Source organism: Hemiscyllium ocellatum, chromosome 18 (genome assembly GCF_020745735.1).
Source record: "Hemiscyllium ocellatum isolate sHemOce1 chromosome 18, sHemOce1.pat.X.cur, whole genome shotgun sequence".
Classification (NCBI taxonomy): Eukaryota; Metazoa; Chordata; class Chondrichthyes; order Orectolobiformes; family Hemiscylliidae; genus Hemiscyllium; species Hemiscyllium ocellatum.
Genome location: NC_083418.1, coordinates 29,910,732 through 29,925,808, shown reverse-complemented (window position 1 = coordinate 29,925,808; position 15,077 = coordinate 29,910,732). Strand labels below are relative to the sequence as shown.

General features: G+C 41.8%; 1 protein-coding gene across 1 annotated transcript in view; it reads right to left on the bottom strand.

Annotated features, from left to right (window-relative positions):
- Positions 1-3,998: 3,998 nt before the first annotated feature.
- LOC132824543 (anoctamin-9-like) overlaps positions 3,999-15,077 on the bottom strand; it is a 199,318-nt gene continuing 188,239 nt past the window's right edge. The window contains exons 19-20 of the mRNA XM_060839176.1: positions 4,619-4,712; positions 3,999-4,115 (exon numbers count right to left, since the gene is read on the bottom strand). Coding sequence (XP_060695159.1) covers positions 3,999-4,115; positions 4,619-4,712 — 211 coding nt within the window. The remainder of the gene's footprint in view (positions 4,116-4,618; positions 4,713-15,077) is intronic.

Sequence of the window (15,077 nt, the reverse complement as noted above, 5' to 3'; positions counted from 1 at the left end):
ATATAGATTGTAGGGAAATAGATGGTGACATCTTGAAAAATGTCTGTATTACAAAGGAGGATATGTTGAAACATATAAAAGTGGATATATCCGTAGGACCTGATATGGGGTGTCCTAGAACTCTGTGGGAAGCTAGGGAAGTGACTGCTGGGCCTCTTACTGAGTAATTTGTACCATTGATAGTCACAGGTGAGGTGCCAGTAGACTTGAGGTTGGTTAGTGGTGTGCCACTCTTTAAGAAAGGTGGTAAGACAAGCCAGGGAACTATAGACCAGTGAGACTGACATCGGTGGTGGGCAAGTTGTTGGAGGGAATCCTGAGGGACATGATGTACAAGTATTTGGAAAGGCAAGGACTGATTAGGGATAGTCAACATGGCTTGTGCATGAGAAATCATGTCTCACAAACTTGATTGAGTTTTTTGAAGAAGTAACAAAGAGGATTGATGAGGGCAGATGTGATCTATATGGACTTCAGTAAGGCATTTGACAAGGTTCCCCATAGGAGACTGGTCAGCAAGGTTAGATCTCATAGAATACAGGGAGAACTAGTCATTTGGATACAACTGGCTCAATGGTAGAAGACAGAGCGTGGTGGTGGAGGGTTTTTAAGACTGGAGGCCTGTGACCAGTGGAGTGCCACAAGAATCGGTGCCGGGTACACTACTTTTCATCACTTATACAAATGATTTGGTTGTGAGCTTAAGAGGTATAGTTAGTAAGTTTGCAGATGACACCAAAATTGGAGGTGTAGTGGACAGCGAAGAGAGTTATCTCAGATTACAGTGGGATCTTGATCAGATGGGCCAATGGGCTGAGAAGTGGCAGATGGAGTTTAATTTAGATAAATGTGAGGTGCTGTATTTTGGGAAAGCAAATTTTAGCAAGTAAGGTCCTTGGGAGTGTTGCTGAGCAAAGAGACCTCAGAGTGCAGGTTCAAAGCTCCTTGAAAGTGGAGTTGCAGGTAGATAGGATAGTGATCAGAGTATTGAATACAGGAGTTGGCTGTACAGGACATTGGTTAGGACACTGTTGGAATATTGTGTGCAATTCTGGTCTCCTTCCTATCGGAAGAGTGTTGTGAAACTTGAAAGGGTTCAGAAAAGATTTATAAGGATGTTGCCAGGATTGGAGGATTTGAGCTATAGGGAGAGGTTGAATAGGCTAGGGCTGTTTTCCCTGGAGCATTGAAGGCTGAGGGGTAACCATATAGAGGTTTACAAAATCATGAGGGGCATGGATACGATAAATAGACAAAGCCTTTTCCCTGGGGTAGGGTAGTCCAGAACTAGAGGGCATAGGTTTAGGGTGAGAGGGGAAAGATATAAAAGAGACCTAAGGGGCAACATTGTCATGCAGAGCGTGGTATGGGTATGGAATGAGCTGTCAGAGAAAGTGGTGGAGGCTGGTACAATTCCAACATTTAAAAGGCATCCGGATGGGCATATGAATAGGAGGGGTTTGAAGGGATATGGGCCAGGTGCTGGCAGGTGGGACTAGATTGGGTTGGGATGCCTGGTTGACATGTACGTCTCTATGACTCTAAGTGTTCAGTTATCTTTGTGGGCGGCACCGTGGCACAGTGGTTAGCACTGCTACCTCACAGCGCCTGAGACCCGGTTCAATTCCCGACTCAGGCGACTGACTGTGTGGAGTTTGCACGTTTTCCCCGTGTCTGCGTGGGTTTCCTCCGGGTGCTCCGGTTTCCTCCCATAGTCCAAAGATGTGCGGGTTAGGTGAATTGGCCATGCTAAATTGCCCGTAGTGTTAGGTAAGGGGTAATTGTAGGGGTATGGGTGGGTTGCGCTTCGGCGGGTCGGTGTGGACTTGTTGGGCCAAAGGGCCTGTTTCCACACTGTAAGTAATCTAATCTAATCTACTCCTTTATGATTGACTCCAGCAAACTCCCTACTGCAGAGGTGACACTAACTGGTCTACAGTTTCCCATCTTTTGCCTATCTCCTTTTTTGAACAAGGGTGTAACATTAACATGTTTCCAATCCACTGGTATCTTTCCACAATCCAGAGAATTTTGGTAAATCATAATTACTGTATATACTCAAGTAATAGAGAAATTTTTTGATTACTTTTAAGGTTAAATTTATGGGGTTGACTATTATGTGGCTGCTACTTTTGAGTGGCTGAAATTTGTGCCTGGCAAAATTTAAACGTATCATTAACAGAAGCCCAAATGATCTCTGAACAAAGAAAACAAATTATGGTAATTCTGAAAACGCGGAACGGAGTAGGCGGCCGGCGGACTGGAATACCCAGGGAGGCATGGGATGACTGGCAAACTGACTCATAAATGTTGATCTGTTATCTCTGAAGAATTAGGGTCGACTTTCACATAAGATAAATGAAAAATTCCAGATATTTTGGTCAAAAATATGGTGTGAACTTTTACATGAGAGTAACTATTACTCGAGTATATACGGTAATGCATCTATTATTTCTGCTGCCACTTCTTTTAAATCCTAGAGTGCAGGTTATCAGGCCACGGGGACTTAGGTGCCTTTAAGCCTATCAGTTTACTTTATACCTTCTCCCTAGTTATTGTAATTTTACCAAGTTCCTCTGTAGTAACTACCATTTTATGGAAGAAATGATCTTCCACTGTAAAAACAGTGACAAAATATTGGTTTAGTGCCTCTGCCATTTCTGTGTTTCTCATTATTACCTCACTATTTTCATCTTGCTAGTGTTTAAAATTCTCCGAATCCTCCAAAGTGTGACTAACCTTTGCAGTATGATATGCCCTAGTTTTTGCCTTTATGTTATCTTTGACACCCTTGTTAAGCCGTAGATGATTTTTCACCTTCTTATGATTTCTTTTCCTCTTAGAAATATACTTTAATTGAGAGGTATTTAGTATCTTCCTAAGCATTTGCCATTATTCTTCAACAATCCTGCCCTTCAATATTTTTGTTTAGTCCACTTGGATCAACTCTTTCCCCAGGCCTATATAATTACCTTTGCCCAACGCTATAACTCTCATATGCAACTCAGGCTTCAATTTTACAATCTGAATTTGAAACTCTGGTATGTGGTGATCCCTCCTTCCCTGAGGATCCTTAACTACAAAACCATTTATCAATTCTTCTTTGTTACATCATACCAAATCTAAAGTAGCTAATCTGCTAGTTGGCTCCATGACGTGTTGTTCTAAAAAAAATCCCTCATACCCTCTATGAACCTTTCTTCAAGGCTACCCTTGTGAAGTTGATTAATCCAGTCGATATGTATGTCAAATCACCCTAAATTACTGTTGTGCCCTTCTCATAAGCAGAGATCAATGGATTTTTAGATATTAAACATGTAAAGGGACATGGGGATAATGCAGGAAAATGACATGATGGAAGACAGATCAGCCATGATCTAAAGCAGACTTGGGGCTAAAAGGCCTACGCTTGCTCGTATTTCTGTGTCCAGTGATTTGAACAATCTGAATTAACCATGTTTCTGTTTATATAGAGAGTATTGTTAGTGTTTACTGATTTTATTTAAATGTCCAGCATCTACAATGTTCTACTTTTGTAAACATTCATCTCATTATTATCTTGATACATGCAAAAATGGCTGTTTTATTTGTGTACATAACATCAGTGCAATTCAAAGGATTCTGAATGTGACGTACTTCAGAATTTTAAGAAATCCAATGTAGCATAGTAATTTATTTTTACACTGTCAGGATTCAGGCATCAACCTGCGTAAGTTTATATTGCCAACACCACACCAAGGCTGTGTTCATACTGGCTCACAAGGGCACCAGATCAGGACTGCACTTATACAGCACCAATAAGGCCCTATTACCATGCTGTGATTGCATTGCATTCACGGTGGTATTGTACAGAGTTGTGTTTACAACACACAGGCATCATACACCACAATATTACTGCTGTGATCACTTCATTTTTTCGCCTTGCTTTGTTACTTGGGAGGCATTCAGAGTTTTAGAGCCCTGGATTTTATAGCATCTTAGTGTCAGCCCAACAAAATTTACCTGAGCTCCTCCTTTAATCGGTCATATGTGTCTGTCAGATTTTGATTTCGGACTGATACTGGCACTTCAGGGATAAACCAAGCTGCAAGGAACTTGATGCAAATAGCAATATTCTAAAGCAGAAACGGAGACAATTGTTTGATAAGATACTCTTATTATGTGTGAACCACTAAGTACCCTACCATGTTAAAAATTACATAGGTAATTCTGATAAAATACAAACCCGTGATTGGGATGAATAGAGATATTTGTTAGTGTTTAATAAAAGTTATACTACACAGAAGATGATCTGAACCATATAAAGAACCACACAGAGAAGCATAAAAAACTAATTGTTTGTCTCAGGTTGGTTAGCAGTCGGGGACCTACCCACATTTTCTGCATTTTGTTCAGAGTTCCTATTTGCCGTGAAAGCCTAGTTTGAAAGAGTACTACATCTCCTAATGACTTTAACACTGCTGGGAAGATCAGAAATTCTGTTATGTGGACATGGAAGAAATTACTTTTGTCCCTAAACTACAGATCAGTTACTAGAATTACTTTCTCTTTAGGTTTCAGAAATGCTAAATGTGACAAGGAATCCTAGGGCCTGGTACAAAAGAGAGCTAGAATTTACCTCAAATAATAGGAGAAAGGCTAAACGAGCAGCGAAAATGTGCCAGAATTGGACAGTATGCTCATAGTTGTAATCGTTTCTGTAGTCACGATACCTGGGGATGCAACAAATGAAATGGGTTAACTCACATGGCACAGTGGTAATGTCACTTGATGAGTAAACCAGAAATACTGGCTAATGATCTGGGAACATAGATTCAATATTCACCATAGAAGATGGTGAAATTTGAATTCAGCAGAAATTCTGGAATTAAAAGTGGCCATTATTGTAAAAATCCAGGTTGGCTAAAATGGCACCAGAAATGATTAAACTAGCCCCATCAATCCTGCAAAGTTGTCTTTACTAACACCAACAGACTTTGTGAAAACTTGAAGGTGTCCCATAGACTAGTAAAGTAATAGCCTGACAATCATAGAGAATCATACCTTACTCACAACATTTCACACATCAGCATCCATTGATATGTCCTATCACATTAGCAAAACCAAGAGTGTGGTGCTGGAAAAGCACAGCAGATCAGGTAGCATCTGAGGAGCAGGAGAATCAACATTTTGAGCATAAGCCCTTCATTAGGAAAGGTGCCTGCGGGGGGGGGAGTGATAAATGGGCATGGGGTGGTGGTGGGGTGGGGAGGGGAGGGGTAGAGGGTGGGTAGCTAAGAATGCAATAGGTAGATGAAGGTGGGCGAGAAAGTGATAGGTCGGTGAGGAGGATGGAGCGGATCGATGGGAAGGATAATGGACAGGTCAAAGGTGGTGCCGAGTTGGGAGACGTGGGACTGGCATAAGGTGCAAGGAGGGGAAATAAGGAAACTGATGAAATCCACATAAGTCCTGTATGGTTGCAGGGTCCCAAGACGGAAGATGAAGCGTTCTTCCTCCAGGCATCAAGTGGTTAGGGTTTGGCGATGGAGGAGGCCCAGGACCTGCATGTCCTTGGTGGAGTGGGAGGGGGAATTAAAGTGTTCAGCATGGGCGGTGGGGTTGGTTGGTGTGGGTGTCCCAGAGATTTTCTCTGAAATGATCTGCAAGTTGGCGTTCTGTCTCCCCTCTGTAGAGCAGACCACACTGGCTGCAATGGATACAGTAGAAGACATTTGTGGAAGTGCAGGTAAATGTCTGTCAGATGTGGAAGGATCCTTTGGGAAATTGGACGGAGGTGAAGGGGGAGGTGTGGGCACAGAATTTGCACTTCTTGTGGTGGCAGGGGAAGGTGCTGGGAGTGTGGTGTGGGTTGGTGGTGGGTATGGATTTGAAGAAAGTCGCAGAGGGAATGGTCTCTCCAAAATGTTGATCGGGGTTGGGAGGGAAATACATCCCTAGTGGTGGGTCCGTTTGTAGGTGACTGAAGTGGCGGAGGTGATGAAATGTATACAGAATTGGTGGGTGAAAGGTGAGGACCGGGGGGGGGGTTTGTCCTTGTTACATTGGGAGGGGTGGAGTTCAGGGCGGAGGTGTGGGAAGTGGAAGAGATGTGCTGGAGGGCATCATTGACCATACGGGAGGGGAAATTGTGTGTTTGAAGAAGGAGGCCATCTGGGATGTTTTATGGTGGGAACAGATGCGGCGGAGGCAGAGGAATTGGGAATAAGGGATGGCATTTTTACAGGAGCAGGGTGGGAGGACGTATAGTCCAGGTAGCTGTGGAATCGGTGTGTTTGTAGTAGATGTCCATGGTTAATCGGTTACATGAGATGGAGATGGAGAGGTCCAGGAAGGGGAGGGAGGTACCCAAGATGATCCAGGTGAATTTGAGGTCGGGGTGAAAAGTGTTCGTGAAGTTGGTGAACTGTTCAATCTCCTCATTAAGGAAAATGAAGTTAGAAGATAAAGAAAGAGCGAGAGAAGGGAGAGAGAAAACAGAGAATTTGAACTTCAGAAGTTGTGACTTAGTAAAGTCAAGTTAACAGGATGAAGATTAAAAGAGAAAGAAGTGATATTTACAAATATGTTAAAACATTGCCACATTTTAATTAAAAAAAGACGTCAAAGCCTTATTTATTTCATTTGAAAAGATTGGCTAGGCAGATGGAGTGGTCAGAGGACTGTGAGTCATGCTAGTTCAGACTAAACTGGTAGGCAGAACTAGTGAGGTGTTTGCAACACGGTCAGCTAAGGGATCAAGAGATTATAAAGAGGTCGAACAGGCTATTTTAAGTGCTCATGAATTGGTACCAGAAGCGTATAGACAGCGATTCAGAAACATAAAGAAGGAACCAGGCCAAACTGATGCTAAGTTCGAAAGAATTAAGCAAAGTCTTAATTTGTTTAAGATGGAGAGGACTAATGCTATGGTGCATGAGGTAGATGTAGGGAATGCTGTTCCGATAAAACACCACTCCTATAGGCTTAATTCTTTCAAAGTCAGACAGGTCCAGAAGGAAGTGGAGGTGATGCTCAACAAAGATATTGAACTGAGTCAGAGCGCGTGGAGTTCGCCAATTGTATTAGTTCCCAAACCTAACAGGATTCAATGATTTTGTGTAGATTATCAGAAGGTCAACACCATTACAAGATCAGACTCATTCCCAATACTGACATTGGAGGACTGTATAGAGAAAGTTAAACAAGCCAGTTTTACCACTGCATGGTTATTGGCAGGTACCTTTATCAGAAACAGTGAAAGAAATTTCTCCGTTTATACCCCAAATGGGCTATATCAATTTAAAGTGATGCCCTTTAGAATGAAGAATGCACCTGCCACATTCTAAAGACTCATGAACAGAGTAGCAGCTGGGTTAACAAACTGTGCAATGGATGATGTAGTAATCTTTAGTGAGTCCTGGAAGGATCACATGGTACAGTTGGAGAGCTCTTTGAACGATTAAGAGAAGCAAAATTGGTAATAAACTTAAACAAAAATGAATTTGTGAAAATAGAGGTGACATTCTTGGGCCATAACATCGGTCATGGAAGGTTGATCCCAAGGAGCGCAAAGATGAAGGCCATCGAGGAACTTCCATGACCGACCTCGAAGAAAGAAGGGCTTTGATTTTAGGGACTGAGTAGATTCTGCAGGAAGTTTGTTCCAAACTTTAGCAGTGTAGTGGCACCATTAACAGATTTGCTGAAGAAGAACACAAACTTTTGGTGGGCAGAACAATGCCAGGAGGCATTTTACAATTTAAAACCAGTATTAACCACAGCACCAGTTTTAAATACACTGAACCTTTTGAAACCCTTCAAAGTTGTAATCAATGCTAGTGACATAGGAATTGGAGCTGTACTGCTACAGGATTGATATTGATGGAATTGAACTGCCAGTTGGTTACTTTTCAAAGAAACTTCACACCCACCAGAGAAAATATTCCACGAACAAAAAAGAATTACTGAGTTTGGTACTGGCCTTACAACATTTTAATGTTTATGTCACAAACAATGTGTCGGAGGTGGTTGTGTAGACAGATCACAATGCTTTTACATTCTTGGAACACTTTGAAGACAAAAATATGAGACTATCTTGTTGGAGTCTTATGTTACAGACCTCTAATTTAAAATCATACACGTTGCAGGTCATAAGAATGTAACAACAGATGCAGATTTAACGGATAAAGTATAGATGAGACTGAATAGATACCAATATTATATTTGTGTGTGTGCAGAAGTTAATATGAACTTAGATTAATGTCCTAAGTATGTCATGGTAATGTGATTAAGAAAAAAAAACATGAAGTCATATTTTCATTATTGGTTCATTCTTTTCTGGAGGGGGGGGGGGTGTTGTGGAGTTGAAGGCATGTACTGTACTTTTAAGAAAGAGTGAATTTTGAAAAGCTGGCAAGAATTTGTCATGTGACTGACTTGAAGGTGTAACACTTGAGTTGTAACTCAGATAATGAATTGTTTTCAGAACCATTCGAAATCAACCAATCAGTTTAAATTATGCACCAAGATACTAAAACCTAATCTAACTTGAATTTTACTATTTTGACAACATCAAACCACTGAGATGATCTTATGTTTTGGGGTATAAAAAGCAGGCATTTTGAACGGTTAGCCAGAGAAAAAAAGCATGTACTGCCATTGATGGGCTGTCTACAGACCCTCTCTCTAAAAGTTACCTTTCAATATGAAACATCTTTGCAGCAGAAAACAGAAGATGACGCAGGGGAAATCTACAGACAGAGGAAGCTTGACACACGAAGATGACAACTGATTTTGAAAACGGATTTGCTGTAAATTTTATGGGAGCATTATTGGATCAGTATATTGTTACAGAATGGGAAGTAGATAAATTGCTAAGACAAAGGAGGCTTACAGTTATAGATAGTTGTTGTTTAATGCTCTCTTTTGGAGTTAAAGAATAAATTGTTTACTTTTTCTTTAAATGGTGGAATTTGGGTAGTTCTCTGTCACTCATACTCTAACATATTATAATGCGAGGTGAGCTTTTCTGTTTGGTTTAAGTTAGCAGAGGGGTTTGCTCCCTGTCATAACAATATAGTCTTGCCACATCTAGCTATGTCTCTGGTGGACAATTAATCAGAGGAATCTGCACGATCAGAATGAGGGAGGCTTCACTAGAGTGAGACTGAGACAGTGTAACTGGAAATTTGAGTCAACGTGGACTTTCAGGGCAGAGTGCATTAAATTAAAGAGAGTTTACTGAAAGAAATAAAGTCTCCAGAGTCAGTTATGAGAAGGAGAGGAAATAAGTTGTGAATTAGAAGGCCTACCTGTATGATGGCATAATGTCAGGAGTGTAGAGAAAACAGTTAATTGGTGAATAGGTTTGATCAGTATTTCCAATCTTTAAAGTAAAGACTGGCAATTTAGCTTAAGTCAATAGATTTATTTTTCTTCTCTCCTTTTCTGAGAAACAGCTTTTTTGATTTTCATATTTAATCCACACTTATTCTAAAGGTGACAAATAGTATACAGAGTGATGAAATTACAGGTCAGAAAGGCCAAATGGAGTGTACACCCTGCATCAGATGTGAAGTCATTGGAGAATCCATGAGTTCTAGACAAGTATCTGCAAGAAGTGTCACTGACAGCATCAGCATGAGCTCCAGGTTTTGGAATTTTAGGAGTGGTTCGAGTGACTACTGTGTATCCGTGAGACAGAGGACGATGTGAATTGCATGTACAGGGAGCTGGTCACACCATAAACTAGAAGTGTACAGGCAAAAAGGGAATCAATGACTACCAGACTGTCTAAGAAAACCAGACCATAATTGCAGGAGTCTATTGTGCTTACTAATTTGTATTCCACTTTGGTAAGGGTGATGGTTCTTCAGGAAAGTCTAACCACAGCCAGATCATTGGCACCGCAAGCAACTCAGCTATAAAAAGGAGGAAGAGTGGAAGAACAGTAGTTATAGAGGATTGTGCCAGTGTATTGAATAGTCATAGGATTAGCCAGGCATTTCTGTAGCAGTAAATATGACTCCAGAATGGTGTATTACCTCCTTGGTGCCAGGGTCAAGGACGTCACAGAGCAACTGCAGGATTCATCTGGGTTGGGGATCAGCCAGATTCATGGGTCTCCATGGCGTAGATAAAGAGAGGGATGAGATCCTGAAGGCAGATTTCAGGGAGTTCAGAAAGAAATTGAAAAGCATGACCTCAAAAATTTTAGGATTACACCCAGTGCCATATGTTGGTGAGCATAAGATTAGGAGGAGTGGTCATTTGAACATGTGGCTGGAGGATTGATATAGGAGAGTGCATCATATTTCTGAAGAATTGGGATCTGTTTTGGAGTAGGTTGGACCCTTACAAGCTGGCCAGATTATGTCTTAACAGGACTGGGAGGGATATCTTCACAGGAATGTATGCCAGCGCTGATGGGGTGGGTTTAAACCAGTTTATCAGGGAAATGGAACCTGAGGGGTACACCAAATTGGAAGGAAGTAAAGTTGGTGACATGACATTGAAAAAATGCTAAATAGTTTAGAAGACAGAAGCAACAAAGTTATGCGTGCATTTTGTTCTGAAAGCAAAATGATGTCAAAAAGACAAAGGGCACTCTACTGATGAAGACATAATTTGCAACAAGGTAGGAGATCTAAAGGCAGAAATAGAGATACATGAGGATGATCTAATTTCCGTTACAGAATCATGGCTACATGGTAACCAGGACTGGAAACCAAACATTGAAAGATATTCAACATTTAGGCAGGGCAGACAAGAAGGAAAAGAAAGTGAAATCACGCTGATAATACAAGATGTGATCAACACATTAGTATGGGAGGATCTCAGATCGGAAGAACAATATGTAGAATTTGTTTGAGTTGAACTAAGAAACATTAAGGGTCAGCAGTTATTGGTTGGAATTATTTATTGGCCACCAAATAGTAGTGATAGCATGCAGAATGTAATTAATCAGGAGATGAGAAAAGCATACAGCATGGGCTGTAGAGTTATCATGGGTGACTTTAATTTGCATACAGACTGGGTAAACCAAGTGAGCACTAAAGCTGTGAAAAACAAGTTTCTGAAATGTGCTGAGGATGACTTTCTATTGCAGTATGTTGAAGAGCCAAATAGGTTACTCAGCATGCTATTTTAGAGCTAGTATTATGTGATGATAAAGAATAATTAACAACCTTGTTAAAAAAAACTTTTTTTACATTAAGTTTAAAAGTGAGATATGTTCATTCTGAATGAGGGATGCTAAATTTGAACAAGGGAGATAATGAAGGCACGAGGTATGAATTGGCCGAAGGTTGATGGGAAAAATACATTAAAGAACTATTACATGACTGACAGCAACTACATATTCTTTCAAGGTGCAAAACTCAAAAAAGATCAGTAGACCATGAAAGAAGATCAAGATTATATAAGATTAAAATAAAAGGCATATAAATTTCCCAGAATATCAGTATCTGAAGATGATTAATTCTGAGTTTGTATAATATGGCAAAGGATGACCAAGAAACTGGTAAGGAAAGAGACGAGAATATCAATACAATCTATCAAAAACAAAATCAGATTGTAAAAGTTTCTAGAGGTAGGTAAAAAAGAAATGTTTAACTAAAATGAATGCAAGTTCATTGCATGCAGAGTCAGGTGAATCCATAATGGGAAATAGGGAAAAAGCAGGGAAGCTAAATGATTACTTTGCGTCATTTGTTTCACCGATCAAGATACCAGATATCTCCAGATTTGGAGATCTGAGTGGTTAGGGAAAATGAGGAGTTGAAGGAAATTAGCATCAGGAAGAACACTGTACTACATAGAACATAGAACATAGAAAAATACAGCGCAGTACAGGCCCTTCGGCCCTCAATGTTGCGCCGACCGAATCCTACCTAACCTACACTAGCTCAATAACTTCCAAATGCCTATCCAATGCCCGCTTAAATGACCATAAAGAGGGAGAGTTCACCACTGCTACTGGCAGGGCATTCCATGAACTCACAACCCGCTGTGTAAAGAATCTACCCCTAACATCTGTCCTATACCTTCCACCCCTTAATTTAAAGCTGTGTCCCCTTGTAACAGCTGACTCCATTAGCGGTAAAAGGTTCTCAGTGTCTACCCTATCTAAACCCCTAATCATCTTGTACACCTCTATCAAATCTCCCCTAAACCTTCTTTTCTCCAATGAGAACAACCCCAAGTGCCTCAGTCTTTCCTCATACGATTTTCCTACCATACCAGGCAACATCCTGGTAAACCTCCTCTGCACTCGTTCCAATGCCTCCACATCCTTCCTATAGTATGGCGACCAAAACTGCACACAATACTCCAGATGAGGCCGCACCAGACTCTTATACAACTGCAACATGACCTCAGGACTCCGGAACTCAATTCCTCTGCCAATAAAGCCCAGTACACCATATGCCTTCCTCACAGCACTATTTACCTGGGTGGCAACTTTCAGAGATCTGTGTACATGGACACCAAGATCCCTCTGCTCATCCACACTACCAAGTAGCCTACCATTAGCCCAGTAATCCATCTTCTTGTTACTCCTACCAAAGTGAATGACTTCACACTTAGCTACATTGAATTCCATTTGCCACCTTTCTGCCCAGCTTTGCAACTTGTCTATATCCCGCTGTAACTTGCCACATCCTTCCTCACTATCCACAACTCCACCGACTTTTGTGTCATCCGCAAATTTACTCACCCAGCTTTCAAGCCCCTCCTCTAGATCATTTATAAAGATAACAAAAAGCAATGGTCCCAAAACAGATCCTTGAGGTACACCGCTAGTAACTGCACTCCAAGATGAACCTATACCATCAACTACTACCCTCTGTCTCCTTCCAGCCAGCCAATTTCTAATCCAAACCTCTAATGCACCCTCAATGCCATACCTCCATAGTTTTTGCATTAGCCTACCATGGGGTACCTTATCGAACGCCTTACTAAAATCTATATACACAACAACTACTGCTTTACCCTCGTCCACTTCCTTAGTCACCTGCTCAAAGAACCCAATAAGATTTGTGAGGCACGACCTGCCCTTCACAAAACCATGCTGACTATCCTTGATCACGTTATTCCTATCCAGATGTTCATAAATCTTATCCCTTACAATTCTCTCTAAGACTTTGCCCACCACAGAAGTCAGACTCACTGGCCTATAGTTACTCGGGCTATCCCTACTCCCCTTCTTGAACAAGGGGACCACATTCGCCATCCTCCAGTCTTCTGGTACTATTCCCGTTGACAATGACAACATAAAAATCCAGGCCAACGGCTCTGCTATCTCCTCCCTAGCTTCCCAGAGGATCCTAGGATAAATGCCATCAGGCCCAGGAGACTTATCTATTTTCATCCTTTCCAGTATTCCCAAAACCTCTTCCCTACATACTTCAATGACATCCATTCTAATCACTTGTGACTCAACAGTGTCCTGTTCCTGAGTGAATACTGACGAAAAGTATTGATTTAGTGTCTCTCCAATCTCCTCCGCCTCCACGCACAACTTCCCACTACTATCCTTGACTGGACCGATACCTACCCTAGTCATCCTTTTGTTCCTGACATACCTATAGAAAGCCTTTGGATTTTCCCTAATCCTACCAGCTAAGGACTTTTCATGTCCCCTTCTCGCTGCTCTTAGCTCTCTCTTTAGATCCTTCCTGGCTACCTTATAACTCTCAATCGCCCCAACTGAACCTTCACGCCTCATCTTTACATAAGCCGCCTTCTTCCCTTTCACAAGGGATTCCAATTCCTTATTAAACCACGGCTCCCTCACAAGACCCTTAACTCCATGCCTGACTGGTACATACTTATCAAGGACACTCAGTAGCTGTTCCTTGAACAATCTCCACATACCATTAGTATTCTTCTCTTGAAGCTTGCTTTTCCAATCCACACATCCTAAGTCATGCCTCACCGCATCATAATTTCCCTGCCCCCAGCTATAACTCTTGCCCTGCAGTGCACACTTATCCCTCTCCATCGCTAAAGTAAAAGTCACCGAGTTGTGGTCACTGTCCCCGAAGTGCTCACCTACCTCCAAGTCTAACACCTGGCCTGGTTCATTACCTAGAACCAAATCCAGTATAGCCTCACCTCTTGTTGGCCTGTCTACATATTGTGTCAGGAAACCCTCCTGCACACATTGGACAAACACCAACCCATCTAACGACCTCGAGCTATAGCTTTCCCAGTCAATATCTGGGAAGTTAAAGTCCCCCATAACAACCACCCTGCTACTTTCACTCTTCTCCTGAATCATCCTCACAATACTATCCTCTACTTCTCTCGGACTATTAGGAGGCCTGTAGAAAACACCTAACAGGGTGACCTCACCTTTCCTATTTCTAACCTCAGCCCAAACTACCTCAGATGGCAAGTCTTCCTCCATCGTCCTTTCCACCGCTGTAATACTATCCTTGACAAGTAATGCCACACCTCCCCCTCTTTTACCCCCATGTCTGACCCTACTAAAACATTTAAACCCTGGAACCTGCAACAGCCATTCTTGCCCCTGTTCTACCCACGTCTCTGTAATGGCCACAACGTCGAAGTCCCAGGTACCAACCCACGCTGCAAGTTCACCTACCTTATTTCTTATACTTCTGGCATACTTCTCTGGTACTAGAGAAACTAATGGGGCTGAAAGGATACTAGATTAAGTCAGGGAACAGTTGATTGTCCCTGGCAACACTGCAGGAAGTATGCTTGGCTGTCGCTTCTATCAGACCACATGGATGTTTAAAGCTGCAGTTGGGGGCACTGAGGTGTCTACAAGAACCAGAGGGTGTGAAAGATAGTAGCTTCAGGGAGGTGGTCACACTGCAAATACAGTCATATAGATGAGAGACTGTCAGGAAAAGTAAGCAGGTAGTGCAGGAGTACCTTGTGGCTAACCCCTCTCAAATAAATATATCATTTTGAATACTGGGAGATGGCCACTCATAGGCAAATAGCACTGACAGCAGGTCTTTAGCACCATGACTGGCTCTGCTGTTTACAGAGTTATGTTAAGGTCCAAGTGATTGATTGTGATAGGGAACTCTTTAATCAGGGACCTAAACCAGACTTCAGGC